Source organism: Hipposideros armiger, unplaced genomic scaffold (genome assembly GCF_001890085.2).
Source record: "Hipposideros armiger isolate ML-2016 unplaced genomic scaffold, ASM189008v1 scaffold_85, whole genome shotgun sequence".
In the NCBI taxonomy this organism is placed as follows: domain Eukaryota; kingdom Metazoa; phylum Chordata; class Mammalia; order Chiroptera; family Hipposideridae; genus Hipposideros; species Hipposideros armiger.
In genome coordinates, this window is record NW_017731435.1 from 584,928 (window position 1) to 601,481 (window position 16,554).

The 16,554-nt window shown below is 58.1% G+C and overlaps 1 protein-coding gene across 3 annotated transcripts in view; it reads right to left on the reverse strand.

The window, feature by feature from the left end:
• The window catches only part of INPP5A (inositol polyphosphate-5-phosphatase A), a 179,988-nt gene that overhangs the window by 34,816 nt on the left and 128,618 nt on the right, over positions 1–16,554 (reverse strand). For all 3 annotated transcript variants that reach the window (XM_019644118.1, XM_019644116.1, XM_019644117.1), the window contains one exon: positions 9,289–9,373. In XM_019644118.1, coding sequence (XP_019499663.1) covers positions 9,289–9,373 — 85 coding nt within the window. The remainder of the gene's footprint in view (positions 1–9,288; positions 9,374–16,554) is intronic.

Consider the following 16,554-nt stretch of genomic DNA (forward strand, 5'->3'; position numbering starts at 1 on the left):
AGCCTCCTTACTGTCACGTGCGGGAGCACACACAGCCCCTGAGAAGGGAGCGCCCTGAGGACTGGCTCCTTGGCTGGGGGTGAGGCGATGTGCCCGCTACGGAGACCGGCCTGGGGGGGGACCTGAGGGCTGTGCAGTGGGGTGGACACAGCAGGCAGCACACGGGGTCAGCGCTCTGCCCTCGGGAAAGGTGCCCGCTGCTTCCGGCAGGAACGGCGCCAACCTTACCCTCTCCTGTACTCTGACTCCCCAGGGAAGGCCCACCTTTCCCAAAGGTTTCCCAGGGAGCAGGGAGACCTCTTCGTGGCTGCTGAGAAAGTCTCTGCGGCCAGAACACGCTGACGTCACTGGGGCGAGAGGCGGCCAGGCGGCCGCGGGGACTGGGGGCGGCGGCAGTTAAGGGGAGGCGCTGTCACGAGGCTTCTGTCAGCTTCGGGGGCGGCCTCTCCCTCTTTGTTCTGCATTGTCCACTGTTTGTCCAGAACAACAACACCCCATAAAGACCCTTTCATGTGCTGTCCCCAGGCCGCTCCCGCTCACTCCCGACATCTTGGCGACACGGGGGCACCCGTCCCGGACGCCGTGCAAACCCGCGGCGCTTCGGAGCGCTCACGCCAGGAGAGCTCAGCCCTGTTTTCTGGGAGGGGCCGTGGGGCGTCCTCAGAGTCCCGCCCAGCGGGGGTTTGGGCGCGCACAGCTTGGTCCAGGGCCGGCTCCCAGGACCGGCACTCCCAGGAGGGGCCCGGTTGGGGTGACCTGCCCCTCAGGCTCCCACTGACACCAGGGCTCAGGCCCAGCAGGGAGGGGAGCGCACAGACCCCGCCCCATCACTTCCTTCCCCTGAGCAGCTGCCGGGCTCCGAGGGGCCAAGGCCACTGGCCAGAGCGGTGTGGTGGCGGCGACAGCGGAGCCCGGTGGGGTGTGTGCGTGAAGGCACAGACGCGGCACGGGCACGACCCGGCGCTGCGCCCCACGGGGCACCTGCTCCGATTCTAAAAGCCCTGAGGGGACCGAGAAAGCAGCGCCCAGCAGACACACAGACACGCTGCAGACCAGCAAGCAGAGCTGGGCAGGCGTCCGGAGCTCCAGCTCCTCCAGCAGGCGAGGGCGGGAGTCACGAATGCTTTCATCTTTTTTCTTTTTCTATAATTATGGAAATAATTCTTTTGACAACAATCTACCAGTTGGAAACATGGGCTAATGTTTGTAAAGCAAACTTTCTGGAAGAAAATCCCCTCAAGTAAAACCCGGGACAGTCATCATAATTAGGCATAAAATTATGGTTCATTTTTGGTTGATTGTCACAGGACCTATATCAAAACAGACCAAATAAAGGTCTCTTGTTTTAAAAGAGTAACTAAAAAATAGACTTAACGACTTAATTCAATAATTCTATTGTTTCAAACCAAGACTCAAAAAAACCAGGCAAAAAAACAGACAAGTCTGGCTTGGCCAACGTGCCTCACACGGTCCCTCAGGCGGCCCTGGCCTCGCCCAGCAGGACAAGTACAGCCTCATGAGTCCACTCTGCACGAGCGTCCAGAGCAGGGGAGGCCGCCACGGCCGCCAGGACGCTCAGCGTGCAAGTTGGGCCGGGGAGGTCAGCACGAACCTGCCCACGCTGACTCCAACTCGACTGCCTACACCACGGCTACCGACGCTTGCCGGGGCCACGGGAGTGGGTGGAGCTGGGTGGCACCTTTCATCTGCCTCGTGTTCGGCAAACTGCCTGGGCCCCGGGGCTCCCGACACCCACCACTCACTGGTCTCGTGGGGACTTCGGCAGGGCCAGGCCAGGCTGGCCAGCAAGGCGCACCCCTGACCGAGGAGTGATACATTCACAGATCTGCACACAGCCACTGCCCTGCCCGCAAGTGCCCCTGGCGGGAGCTGACGGTGGAGGCTGGCCTGGCCCGTGCCCACTGCGTCCATGGGCCGACGGGGTCTGGGGTGACCGGACACCAGGTGCCAGCCAGCACGGCGTGTGGAGCTGTGTCAGCTCATGTCAGCCTTCCGGTGGGGCGGTTCTCAGGGGGCTGACCTGGCTCTGCCCTTCCCGCCGAGTGGGCCTGTGCCCTCTGGAATGCTGGTGCGCCCCTGCGGGGAGGAGGCCGGGCTGCAGGAAGGTCTGTGGTCTGGGAATGGAGCTCCCAATGCGAGAGGCCTGGCCTGGCCCACGCGCATGGCACCGTGACGTCTGCCCTGTCACCGCCGGCAGGGTCAGTGCTGGGGCCCCGGCTATTGGGATAGTGCCTGGCGCCCCTCCTGCAGACGAGAGCCTCCCAGAGGGGCCGCTGCTTCTAAGTCAGAGCCCCTCACAGGACCTGCTTCTCAGCGGGCCCACCTGGCAACTGAACACACGTGAACCTGTCAGTAACTGGCAACCGGTTGTCAAAAACGGCCACCAGCCTCCAAAACGCATCCATCACCGTCAGTGTTGGGTGGTGATGGACGGCAGGTGGGCGTGAGGCCGGGCCACACAGAGACGGGAGCGCCTGGCACTGCTGTCACTCTTTGTCACTGCAGCCAGCTGAGCGTCCCAGCTGCCAGTTGCCACCGCGCAAGGCATAAAACATACCCTCTGAGCGGTCCTGCCAGCAGGCTGAGCAGGGCTGCATTATTAATCAGCTTCACGATGCACGGCCCCTTAGATGCACATGGTAATCGTGTTTAATTTGTGTATGTTTTAATTATGGCTTAGGCGGTGCCACATTTGATCACAGTATCGTTTCAGTTCTGCTCTGTGAGCACGTTTGTATTAATTTGCATCTGAAATGTGAAGCTGCCAGTTCCTGGGGGACAGTCTTCACTTCGCATGCAGCGCCTCTGTCTGAGGCTGGTGCCGGGCGAGACTGCAGGACCGGAAGCCCGGCTCCCTACGAACGGCGGCAGGTTCCACCTTGGGCCGCGGGGGCCTCCCGTTGCACTGGAGGGGAACAGACACTGCCTCTGCTCACGGGCCCCTCCTGTCTGAGACAGGCTGAATTCACTCTGTGAATCGTCCCCACTAGGCGTAGCCAGTGCCCAGGACCAGAAGGCTGGACTGGCCGCTCCAGGGGGCGCTCAGCAAGGAAAACCAAAGCCAGGCGTGGCTTCTAGTTGAGCCGAAAACGTAACCTCGGCCCTCTTCCTCAAGAGGGAGGTCACCTGCCACCTCCAGACAAGCAAGTATGCTGCGTCCCCATCCCGACACCTCAGCCTTCTTACAAAGCACATGACGGCACTGGCTAGGACATGCGTGGGCACCTGTCATGCTGCCCTGGGTGACTGGAGCACTTGCAGGGTGACCTGCCCAAACTGAGAACACAGCCTTTCCCAAGGACGCAGAGGGGAGGCTGGTGTGGCCCTTCTGCTGTCCCCAGGACCTGGTCTGCAGGCACGAAACGTGGGCATCCTGAGAGGAGTCACTGCTGAGGGAGGTCTGCCTGCCCACCCAGCGGAAGGAGGAAGGGACAGTGCCAGGTGCAGACCCAGGCTGGTGGGGGCACCACAGAGCAGACAGCCCGCTGAGCCCCTGGCGAGGTGGGGCAGAGGAAGCGCACTCCACACCTGTGCCCGCCCAGGGCTGCGCCCCCCTGTGCACACAGACTGTCTGCCAGTCAGTGGTGCCTCCGGAACAGCGTCTGAGACCCAAGAGGGCACTGGCCCCATCCAGGCCCCGCCCCCAGCAGCCCCGTCCCTCAACAAGCCCTGCTGGCCTCTCGCTGACACCAAGACCCACAGAAAGGGTCCCCTTAGGCTCCTAGCACAGCTGTCCTGTGAAACGGAAATGCCTCTGAGAAAGGCGTCTGCCAGCTCCCGGGGGAACTTTGTCTTATGTTGCTTTTTAGACTCTAGGGAGTTGGAGCAGAATTGAAAGGTGGAACTGAACAGGCAGATAGAGCCTGTGTCCCTCAACAGCGTCCCCCAGGCTGCTGGGAGCTGGGCAGTGCCACCGGCAGGCAGACCACCACCCAGGCTCTCCTGGCACCCAGGGACATTGCCACGAGGCTGGCAGGACCCTGCGTCCACCCCTGTCCTGAGGCCAGCGCTGGCCCCCCCACCAGGCATGCAGGAAATATTCCCTGGACAATGACGAAGGCACATCAGCACTTACAGTGGCCGATGGTGACACTGTGACACACTTACAGTGTCACAGCCTCCCAGGCCCAGAAAGGAGAGAATGCCCCATGGGGGGCGCTGAAAAGCAGCTGAGCCGCTCTGCCCAGAGGCCTGGGCTGTCCAAACCGCGGGCTCCTTTTTTCTCAACTTCCCGCCGCAGGCAGGGGAGGCAGAGTGTCAACGCGTGGCCAACAGGAGGCCTGGCAGCGGCTCGCCCCCCACGGCTGTCCCCACAACACTGCGGCTGTCACGGGTCACCCTTGGGGGTGCAGCCCAGAAATGCTGCTAGTCACGTCTGTGTTGCGGAGAGCTGTGACAGGGGTACCAGCATCCCAGGTGTCTCAGGGGTGTGCCTGCAGGGATCCCTCGGGGGTGACGTGGGCGTGGCCTTCAGGTGACCCAGATGGAAGGTGCCTGAAGCCACGGCCACCCTGGGCCACAGCGCGAGGCTCTGCACCTTCCCCACTGGGAGGGGACATGTGGCAGCAGTGCTTGGTGCTCCCCGTCAATCTTAATCAAACAGTCAATTTGGAAGAAAATGAAAATGAAAGTGAAGTGTGTCAGAGGCCAGGCTGAGCGTGGTCCAGCCCCAGGCCTGTCGGCCGTCTCCCAAGTCCCCCAACACCTTCCTCGCGTCTTCCCAGGACCTACCACTGCTCTCCTGCCTGACTCAGCCTCCTGGGGAAGTCTGTACAGATTTTCTATGGTTTCCACAAAATCTCCAGTAACTGTTGTTAGTTAGAATCCCTTTAAGAGGCCGTACCACGAGCAGGCCCCGATTTCCCACAAGAGGTGCCTCCTGGAATTTTAAAACTCGGTACTTGATAGGCAGCTTAATTAATGCTACCAAAACTAATCTCAAGAGGAATTGGGTCTTTCTCACTGAATTTATTTTTAGATCCACTTTGGCCAAAAACGTGTTCTCCAGGAAGTATTCAGTCTCCGCAGTGGGGGGAGGACGTGTCACTGGCATTAGTGGGTTGCAGAGCGTCCCCAGAATTCACACCCACAGGCCTCAGCACGTGACCTGACTTTGAAGTGGGGTCTGAGCAGATGGACTCAGCTAAGGGTCTCGACGCAGAATCATCCCGGATTTGGGGTGGGCCTCACAAGAGAGAGTGAGGACAGGGAGTGGGGGAGCCTGGGCGACGGCCGTGCGCCCAGGGACACTCAGGGCCGCCAGGAACGGGAAGAGGCGAAGGACTCGCCCCTGGAGCCCCCACAGGGAGCCGGCCCTGGACGCCTTGACTTTGGACTTCTGGGTCCCAGAGCTGTGAGAGGACCCATGTCTGCTGCCCTGCCGCCCAGCCTGTGGTCACTGTCCCCGGAGCCCAGGACACCACACGTGGCTCCTCCTGCACAAGTCAGGTCTCCGGTGTTGAGAGCACTTATGAAATTAATTATTGTTTTCTTGACAGGCTGTGCACATCTGAGGCAGACACATGGCCACCTTAGAGGTGACATGGCATCGTGGCAGAGCAGCTGTCTGCCCTTCACAGGGTGGGGGGCCAGGGACGTCACGCGCTGTGCTGGGCACAGTGTCCTCCCCACTGGCAGCCTACAATTCCCAGGAACTGCTGGACCTGACTTTGGGAAAGACAAGGGCTGTGGTCTCCCACCTCCCCCGCCCCGGGACACCTCTCAGCTTCCTGTGCCCCGTGGGGTTTTCATAACTAGTTGACGAACGTACTGATGATGCCACCGAGGGGGAAAATAGCGTTTAATTCCTGAGGCAAAGTCTTCATCTGATCAAATGGTCCTAAAAAATTCTAAGCTAAAACCTTATTCCATATGTTTGCAATAAAAATCATTTCCGGTAGTTTGATTTGCTTACATAGCAAACTGTGCAAAAATGTAATTAAAGGTTTTATTTGTCGAGTGAACAGCCATCTCGCTATAGGTTTTAAAGAAACACGTGGATGTGAACCATCCAAAAATTAACGCATTTGTTTAGAGCGAATGATTCTGCTGAAAACTGTTGCCTCTCCTCCCGCTCTCTGAAGGTGCCCGAGTAACAGCAGCAAAGGAGGAAGCCCTGTCAGGTGTGTGGTCGGCCAGCACCTAACGGCGCAGAGAGGCCACGTGGGCAGGTAGGTCCTGTGACAGGTGCTGCGGCCGCCAGCTCTGAGACGCGGCTGTGGGCGCGCGTCCCGGGGACCCGGCAGAGGCAGCGGCGGGGCTCCCCCGCGGGTCAGGCCCGCCTGCACGCGCCGCACTTCGGAAGCCGCCACGGCCTCTGGACCGTGAGCAGAGCCGCCGCCCAGCTCCGGAGGCTCCGCCCACAGCCTCGCACAGGCTCCGCCCACAGCCTCGCACAGGCTCCGCCCACAGCCTCGCACAGGCTCCGCCCACAGCCTCGCACAGGCTCCGCCCCACCTTCCTGGCGGACACTCGGGGGAAGCTCGCAGACGACGAGGGTGGGGGACGCCTTGGCAGGGTCCCCCGCAGGGGTCAGCGGGAGGGGGCCACTGCGCGCTGTCTGCTCCTTCTCAAAATCAGCTTTTTGTGTGAATTATATACTAAAAACAGCATTTCAAAATTTCCTTATCTTTGTCGGTTAATTTTGACGGAAAAGCAATCAAATGAAGATGCTTTCATTTTCCTGAAGGGCAGGAAGAGACAGCTGGAGGAATGTATTAAAACTTAGGCACCCACTAAATATTGATGCTTATTGGTCTGGAGCTTTCAGGGGCGCAGTGGCTTTGGGACTCTGAAATCCCCTTAGCGACTGTGGAAACAACGTGCCCGCTCTCAGGAGTTATTGCCAGCTCACAAACGGCCCCTTGAGCGCCAGCTGATCGGAACTCACTCACTGCTCTGCACTGGGATTTTCAAGGTGACGTGTGCTGGCTGCTTTGGAAAAGGGTCTCATGCTTCTGCTCACGAAGGAAGCACGCACGTGCTGGCACCTGTCTCATCTCCCTGGCGCCCACCTCCGTCCACCCTCGGTCTCTGCTTCCCTTTCCTGGGTCAAGGGTGCTGGGCTGCGGGCCCATTGCCATCGGCCCCGACATCGTGGCCGGGCAGGGTGGGAAGTCAAGCTTCCCACTCTGGAAGGAAACACGCGTAGGTCCCAAGCCCCAAACACAGAAGGACCAAGCAGCCCAGCCACCGGCAGCCCCTCCCTCACTGTGTTCACGGCCCAGGAGCAGTGGCTGAGGCAGGTCCATCTGCATCTCAGGCAGCACTGCCCACCTGCTGAAATCACCTGAGTGGCAAGACACCTTTCTTTAAAAATCGGGATGAATCCTTGAGGTCAGGCTAGGCTGCTCAAGGTGACACGTCACGAGAAAGGGGGATGTGGGAGATAAGTCGTGACAAATGAAAGTGCACAGCGTATCTCACTAACGGGCTGCGGCCCCCACAGGAGTGCACGTTTCCTGACAGCACACGAGCTCCCAGCAGGACGAACAAGAAAACTCACGACTTCTCGGACAAGTTGCCCCAACTGCACCAGCAACCCAGATGGGAGCCCCCGAGGCCCGCTGCCCACTGGCCCCATGCCCAGCTCAACACAGTGCACACCTGTGACAACTGTGACCCGAATCTGGAGCTCTGCCCTTTTTTGTGACATTTGTTCTGTCGAGAAGAAAAGGCCACTGTGAAACGTCTCTGACCTTTTCCTGACATGCAATCTGCTAGGCGGCTCCCGATTGATTGGTCTCGGTCTTTTGAGGGTCCCTCTTTACTTTTCTATAAGGAGACCCTCCAGGTGGGTGGACGGCTGCTCCAGGCACAGCAGAAGCACTGGTTCCAAGTACCAGCCAAAACTGACCCATGCCCAGGGACTCAAGAGCTCCTAAAAATGTGGTTTTACCAGCCCCAGCGGCCTTCCTCCGGGGCCAGGCTCCGAGGGTCCCAACGGTGTCGGGCACCAGGACAGATTTCGACGCGATGGGCACAGGGCCTGGGTCTCTGCTACCTGGCTGATTAGCTCTCCAACCTCAAACTGAGGAGAGAACAGCAGAACCAAAGGGTTGTGTGGCCCCCGGGGGACCCGCGCTCAGGGGCCGCGCCCTCCCAACGGTCTGTGAACACATCCAAATGTTCACACACACACACACAAGGCTAGCTTGGTGAGGTGCCGCCAGCTTAATTAAATTAAAAAGAGGATTTCAATACAACATTACTCATTTCTGTCAACCAAAGGGAGATATGAGATGATCAAAAGCCTGTTCAGCCTGTCTTTAAGAAATAATTTTCCACCGAAGACGGAAGATTAATGTCTGATGGTATTTGTAACTGAGACTGCTAATGGGAAGATAATAACTTGGAGGGACTATCAGTTCTTCATATTATTTCCACCGTGCTCGCCACACGTGCACCATCCAGCCTGTGCCAGGCGCTGGACCGAGCCCTTGGAGGGCTTGCCTGACGTACAGCTGCCTGGGTGACACCGGCCTGGATGACAACTGTGCCTTCTCGTGCAGGTGCAGGTGGTAGGTGGTGGGGTCTCCCCTGTGCTGCCTGCCGCCTTGAGAGCTGACGTCAGAGCTGCAGTCTAACAGCCCAGAGAGCTGGGGACCAGCGCTGGCCCCAGTTCCACCAGCCGCGCGTGACCCCAGCCCCACCGGCCCAGAGTGGACCCTGTCACAGAGAAGCCAGCCCCTGTGCCTGGGCCACCGGCCTTGCTTTCTGGCTAAGGAGGTGACACTCCAAGGTCACACAGGTGGGATGGGGCAGGCCTACGCTGAGCCCTGCCTACCGGCCTCAAAGCCACATGCCAGTCACCAGGCGGAAGGTTTCTGTCTGCACATGCTCCTCAGTAGGGACGCCACGCCAGGCTCCCGAGGGAACCCTGGCCCTGGTCTTGTGGGTGCGCCCAGGAGACACACCGGCCTCTGAGTTCCCAAAGATTAAGTAACGTTGACGACTGATTAAATGAAACAGAATAACTACTCTGAAGACATGTGCAACACGGAAACCGCAGCTGAGACACTTGCTGACAATGGAATTTTCACGTCAGGACATGACGCACTCTGGCCGTTAGCAATGGCTGCGGAGGTCCGAGCACGCCAAATCATCTCTGAGCCCAACAGTGGCCCCCCTTTTGACAGGGAGACATTTCTTTTTTAGGAGTTTTGGCCTGAAACGTAACCAGTGGGAAAGGACAACACTGCTTGGGGCCGCTTTTCCTGACACAAGGGAGCGCGTGTGGGCTCCAGGCGGGGCCGAGCCAGGACCTACCTCCACCACGGACTTGGAATCCAGTCGGAAGTTGAAGTCGCCGAAGACAAAGTAGGCCGCCTTCTCGAATCGCTGGTCAATGATCCTGGGAGGAGAGGGGGAGACGCGTTACTGAGTGTGTTCAAGCCGACCGACCGGCCGCCAGAGCTGGGTCATTGGCCTCTGTCCTCCACGTTCCCCACACGCGTTGTCTACCATTTCCCGGGGGAGGCAGGCTTGTACCCCGACACAGCACAGCGACCATGGCCACACGCGTCCACCAGACAGTGAGCACAGGGCTCCCTCCAACACTCGTGTGCTGCCCACGTGTTCTCGTCAAGTGGGCCAGGGCTGCGTGAAGCCACACCTGGAGGGAACCGCAGCCTGCACCGGGGAGAAGCCAGGACTCGGAGAAGCGGCCGGGGAGCAGGTGCGGTGGGGGACCGGGAACCCTAACTGCAGAGCCAGCTCAGGCTGGTCTAGCTTCTGACAAGACATGAAGCCAATGTTTACCCCATGGGCGAGTGCCACTTGTGAGCCCTTAACTGCTCCCCGCAGCGACCCACAGGATGGGGCAGGTCGCTGTCTGGGAAGACCCAGTGCTGACACCCCTTAGAACCGCACCCTGCCTGGTGGGGAGACAAGTCTGAGCCTCCTGTGTCCTCCGGACCTAACTCACACAGAAGAGCTTTCTCTCCTCAGAAGGCAGCCACAGTGTTGTCTCCACGCTTTGGGTGGTTGCGGGGCGAGCATGCTCAGTAACAGAATGGGAGGGGGTGGGTGGGCAGTGGCCCCCTGAGCCCACCCAAGCCGCCTCCGCCTGGCCTCTGGATGGTTCCTGCCAGTGGGGGAAGGATGCTGGAACTTGCTCTGCAAGTGTTTACATATTATCCGCATTTAGATGTTTTCAAGTTAGAAGGTAACAGCAACTGCACCCTTTTTCCAGATGTTACTGCACTTAAAAGTTTTCCTATGTATTTTAAGTCAATGACACTGTTTCAGAAAGATTTTCCCCCTGAAAAGCGTGTCCGTGGCGAGCATCTGACAGTGGCCGCGGCAGTGGCCTCCTTTACTCGGTCCTCAGGACAAGAATGCTGCGGCACTGCTCGCACCCAGCCCCCACCCGCCCGCCATTAACGACCACCGCTGCTCTGGCCAGTTACTCCTGATGCCAACAGGTCAATCGGCGAAACAGACGTGTCATCTGTGTGGGAGGAAAGTCTGGTGACCACGCTTCCCAACTTCACTGCCCAGCTGTGGCTTCACTGACACACTGGCTGTGACAGAGCTGCGGGTGGGGTCCCAGGGAACCCCACTCAGACTGCACCACGAGATGGACTCGAAAGTCCAGCGTACTAGGCAGGAGAAAGCCAGGGCACATCCTCAGCTGTCCCTCACAGCTGCCGGTACCTCGAGACCGGGCACGCCCCAGCACCCCGTCATGCCTGTCAGTGTGGACGCGGGGCACTCAGGCACTTAACACCCACTTGGCCTCCCTCACCGCATTCATCAGCTTGAGACATAAAAGATGAGAGACAGGAGGTTCGTCTTGTGCTTTAGGCCTTCCGAAGCCGGTGCCGCATCTTCGGGGGTCCGAGGACCCCGCCTCCTGCCCCTGGACCCAGCTGTCTGGTCCGGCTCCACGAGCCGGCAGGCGGCCCAGCGGCTGCGGCTCACACGTGCGTGGCTGTGAGGGTGAATCTGCCACATGCGATTTTACATGTGTGATCTGAGGGGAAAATGCTGTTTTCGTTTTAATTTGCGTGACCACCAGCGACTCTGACCATCTTCTCAATCTGCACTTGCTCTGTTTCTACTTGTTTGGAGCCTGTTTTTCTTTTTAGTACACTGCCGTTTTCTTTTTGAATTCTACAAGTTTCCCTGTCAATCATGATATTAATCCTTTTTCTTCTTAGTCTGTGGCTGCCCTTTTCATTTTGTTTATGGCATCTTTTGTCATGCGTAAGTTTTAATTTTCATGCAGTCAAATACATCAATTCCCCTTCTGGCAGCTTCCGCGTCTCTGCAGGCCTCCCCGGCCCCACTCAGAGCAGGTCCCCTTCCTTTGTCTTTAAGCCGGAGTTTCCGGCCTGTAATCCATCTGGAATTGGTGTGAAGTAGGGGTCTCAGAGGGACACTGATCTGCATCATTTATTAAACACACAATCCTCTTCCCCCTGAGTTCCTACGGCACAAAATCCCCCAAATCACACAGGTCTTTTTCAGACTCTCTTCTTTTCTGTGTGTCCTGTGTCCCGTACATTTAGCTAATCTGACTTTTTATAAGGAAGCCCCTCTTGTCAACAATTCTTTTAAAAACCACTCAGCTATCTTCATACTTCTCTTGCATATCAACTGCTCTGTCATCCAGTTAAAGTCCACACACATTCTTGTTTTCCTTTTTAATTGGAATAACTTTTAATTTATACATTACTTTAAAGAAAAAGGACATATTTTAACAAACTTATTAACAGTGCAGATGACTAGTAATCTCATTGACTTGTTTTAACACGAAATCTTTCTGTAGAGGAAATACTGCTCGGGGACGGGGACAGTAGAGGCAGACACGCTGACAGCCCACAGACTGGCCACCGTGCCCGGGACCAGCCACTCGCCCCTTCCCATCCCCCCTCGTGTGAGGCGGCCACGGGCTCCTCACCCTCCGGCGCCTCAGGGCCCCACCGCCTACGCAGCCTGTCCCCCCGGCTTGGGACTCCCATCACTCTCTGCCCCCCCACAGATGCAGCCCAGCCCTGACCCCCGGCCAGCCAGCTGCCTGCCCCTGAGCTGGGGCCCGAGTACTGCCAGGCTGCGGCCCTGGGTTCAAGGAGTGGGCAAATCCACGCAGCTCCGCCATGGCCCTGGGTGGCCGCGGGCCCCACACCCAGGGGCGGGGGCCCTAACTGGGGGCCCCCTTCTCTCCCTCCCTCCCAGCTCTCGCTGCCCCGTCCCAGCTGCTGTCAGTTGCCTCCTCGACCTTGAGTCGACCTCCACAGGCAAGGCTCCCAGGCCGCCTGGCCAAGCAAGCGAGCATGTCCTCGCGTCCTCGGGGCCTCACCTGCAAAGGCCTGAGGACAGAAGGCGAGGCAGCACTCAGGGTCCCAGGGTGTTTCCCGGAACCCCGCCGCGCTTAACCATTTCCGAGCCCGCACACCGGCCCTGAACCTGAGCTCTAAGGGAAGGGCTGCTCTGCTCGGACGGACGCTGAAAGGTGCAGGACACCGGTTTACTCTCGTGGCAGGAAGTGGCGAGCGTGCGCGACTGTCCTCGCTTTTGATGGAAAGGAAATCAAAGACCACAGAGAAACGCAGGCAGCTGCCACCCTCACTCTGAATCAAGGAAGCAAACGACTGTTCGGCTGATTATATGGTGAACCCACTCTGAGGTAAATTCCTGTTTTAAAAATGAACCAATTTCAGATTTAATATCGGACTGAATCAACTTAAAAAGCCTCCAGAGTTCACAGAGAGAACCCGGCCTTCCCAACACTTTCCTTGAAGGGCTGGGCCTCTCGGGGTGCTGCCCAGCCTCTGAGAAGAGTGCCCGGTGACAGTGACAGACGGGCCAGGCCCGCGATGACGCGAAGCGATTTCATCGGCACATCTAGAACCTTGTAACACTGTCATTAAAAACCTAAACTTGATCATATTTCTGTGCCCTGTTCCTTCTGATATAATGGCCTGAGCACATCAATAACGAGGCCGTCTGGACGGCCGGCAGCCCGAGGCAATCGCCTGAGTGCCAGGCCTGCGGCCTCCGGCTCTCACTTTTAATTTCAATAGAGTGCCATTTGGACCAGGAGAAAAAAGAGTTGTTTTAAAATTAATTACCTTGTCAGGAGCTATTATGATTAAAAAGTAGGCCCACATCAATATCGTGTGCCTAATTCAAAAAGGGAATTACAAGAACAGCCATAAAAATCAATTTTTGGGGCCTTGAAAACGGAGTGTCTTTCTGTTTTGACAGGCGATTTCATTATGTGACAAACTGCGGTGACACTTGTTGCGTCACAGAGGCCTGCCCGGGCCTGGACATGCTTGTGCCCCAAGCTGCAGGTTACAGACCTCCGATGACCGAGGCTATCCCGAAAGGGAGCCACTGACTGCGGCTCAGAAAATTGCAGCGTTTCCAGCTTGGTCGCCCCACGGGGCCACCACTGGGCTTCTCACCCCAAGAAGCTGCTGGGCCTGGGACAGCGACGTGGCCATGAGACGTCAGTCGTCCCCTCTGTGATTCCAACACGCCAGAGTTGTTCCTTTTTCATTTTTAACCACCAAACACAATGGAGTTTATATATAATTAAGAATTGACTAACATCAGCTTTTGTTTTTCAGATCTGGTAGAGACCACATTCTCTGCCCAACAATTTTAAATAGCAAAAGCATCCACAGTAGGAATTACCAAACTAGGCAAAACATTTTAAATTCCTTAAAGGTTTCCTTTAAGCTTAAAACATCCAATTAAATGGTGTGTGAAACATATGTTTAAGCTGCTTTAAGTAAAGTGACCAACTTATTTTCCCCTTCCTGGAAACAACAGGCTACTTTCGTGCTGGGCGCAGCTGCGCAGGCTCCGGCCTGGGGGGCCGGCAGCCCCCCACCCTGGTGGCCAGACGCCGGGGCCTGACACCGGCCAGCACCAGGGAGCCTGTGCTAAGATGGCTTGTCCCAGACACACCTGAGGCAGAGGCCACAGGCAAAGGCAAAAGGAAAAATCTGTTGACAGAAGCTGAGCCAGTGTCAGGGTCAGCATGAAACACCCCAGTGTCCCTCTGGGGACACCCTGGGTGTCAGGTGAAGTCCCCACAGCCATGAACCCCGGGGGCCTCAATGACCGGCCCGCGGACCCGCACGCAGGCCGTGTGCCCTCCGTGAACGATGCCCGAGGCCCCAGCACACAGCGCCCACTGTGCCCATGACCACACCCAGTCCCTAACGGGTGACACACAACCCCTCAGCCACTCGAGACTCAAGGTCACAGTGCCAACAGCCACAGCCTCGGTGGGCAGAGCACGGAGACAGCAGGCAGGAAGTACCCGCTGGGGGCACGCGTTACAAAATCCACCCTCCCGCAGGCTTCTTTGAGAGGCCGCCTCCTTCCCAGCCACTCAAGGCCGGAGGTCCTGGTGCACACGGCACTGTGTCCCCAGCTGCACACGTTGGGGCGCTAACCCCATGTGATCGTCCTGGAGATGGGCCTCCAAGGAGGTGGTTAAGGCTTGATGGCTCACAGGGCGGGGCCCTGAGCTGATGGAACCGTTGCCCTCGTGACACAGCAGAGCGCTCCCCACCATGTAGGGACGCAGCACGAAGTCCCCGTCTGCAGCAGAGGGGGGGGCCTCAGCGCCTGACCTGCCGCCCCCTGGCTCCCGGGTCTCAGACCTCCACCCCCAGAGCCCTGACTGTTTCAGTCACCAAGTCTGTGCTCGTTTGTGTGGCGGCCCGAGGGGACGGGGACAGCTTCACGCCTGTCGGGGCTGCCTCCTGGCGCTGGCCTGGGCCTCAGTTTCCCTGTCTGCGCTGTGATGGCCCCAGCCCGCATGGCTGCTTCTCGAGGCGGGGGCCAGGGGCTGATGGGTGGTCTCAGGCCCCAGTCAGCATGTCGGTGCTTCTCAGTAAATCACTGCCAGCCTCCTAGCACGCACGGCCCCTCAGACATGGCTTGGGCGCCCAGCTGGACGGCCTGAGCTTCGTCAGCAGTTGTCGTTCTCATCTGTTCTCTAGGCAGCATTATAATAACAGACACGTTCCGTCTACACCGAGAGCCACACCTGAGACCGCAGGTGCCACCACAGGCCGCACAGCCAGCACGGAAGACCTCAGCTGCTCCGTTCCTCACGTGCCTAAGGGAGACCAGGCTGTCGGGTCTGCTCTCTGTGCCCTTCCAGCTGGGCTCCAATCAGACGTGACAACGGCCACCCAGGCTTCCAGGCCGAAGGATGCGTGGACGTGTTCACAGCCAGGAAAGACACGGCACGCTGCCCGCTTTGTGGCAGTCGGCGCCGGGAGTCAGGTTGTGGGGACAGCGGGTGGCTGGCTGGTCAAGCACCCCAGACCTGCAGCGGTGAGCGTCCTCTGCCTGGGGACCAGCGGCCTCTCTTTGGCTCACAGAACAGCCAGGCGAGTTCTGGGAACGGCCGAAAGAGACACATTCAGACTGGAGGGCTTTTGAGCAGGCTGACAGCTGACTGATGGCCGCCCTGCGGTGACAAAGGAAGCCGTGGGCGGCCGCATCACATCGCCTCTCCCTGGGAAACTGACCGCCCCGAATTGTCCCCAGCAACATTATTTTTCTGGCCATCATCCCCTTTGAACGCCCCAAATGAGCATGAAACAAGTCTTTTGACCGGACATAAAAGTTAAATGTCCCAATGCTGATCAGATTAACTTCAGCCGCGGTGACAATGGACTGTATTTGTGAGAAAATAATGGGGGGACAAAGGGGCGCTTTATGCCGAGATTTCACAGTGGTAATGTAAAAATGTTTCTGTTGAACTAGGCCAGGCCACCTCTCAAGGGGGGGACAGAGAGCCCTGTCACTTGTGGAAAAAAATCTCATTTCACGGCCGAGAGCTCCAGGGTTTCAGGAAGTTTCAGCGTTTGGGGCCTCAGGAAGGACAGTGTGAGCAGAGGTGTCTGCTTCAGGTTTAATCCCCAAAATGCTCCCCAAAGAGCTTAACTGTGTGTCTGGGAGACAGGCCGGCCTGCCCCACGACCCGCGCTCAGCCCGCGAGCCCCTCCCGAGCCTGGTGGCTGCTCACTTCCGAGTCTTCCTTCCGTGCAGGCTTGTCTTCTTTTTAAAACTTTCATAACATGAGATTAAAAGCAAAAAGTCCGTAAGTTGCAGAAAAACATAAAGGTTACTCCGTCATAACTCCCGAGGGGCCCCTGGCCGCTCCTGCGAACACAGACAACCTGTAGCTTCTGGTGTCTCACAGAGAACCGGGCCAGCGGCCGGGGCTGTGGCCTCGGGCGGGCGTCGGGCACACGAGACGCCGGCCCAGGTGCTCGGGACGTCACAGCTGTCGCTGCTGGGAGGTTCAGCTCTCCTGAAGTTCACACACTTGAGGCAAAGAGTTTGTGTCTCCATTCTCCAGATGAGCCTTGTACTTTGCAATAGCCTTCGATTTACAGAAAACTTGCGAACGTTGCACCGGGCACCTCTCAATTTGAGCCTGGGGCGCCTAGCAGCCGGATGGGGCCTGAGGCCGATGAGCCACCTTTCCCAGGTCTGACGCCACACGCTGGTGGAGCCGAGGGCGCTGGGAGCTTTATGCAGAGATTAAGC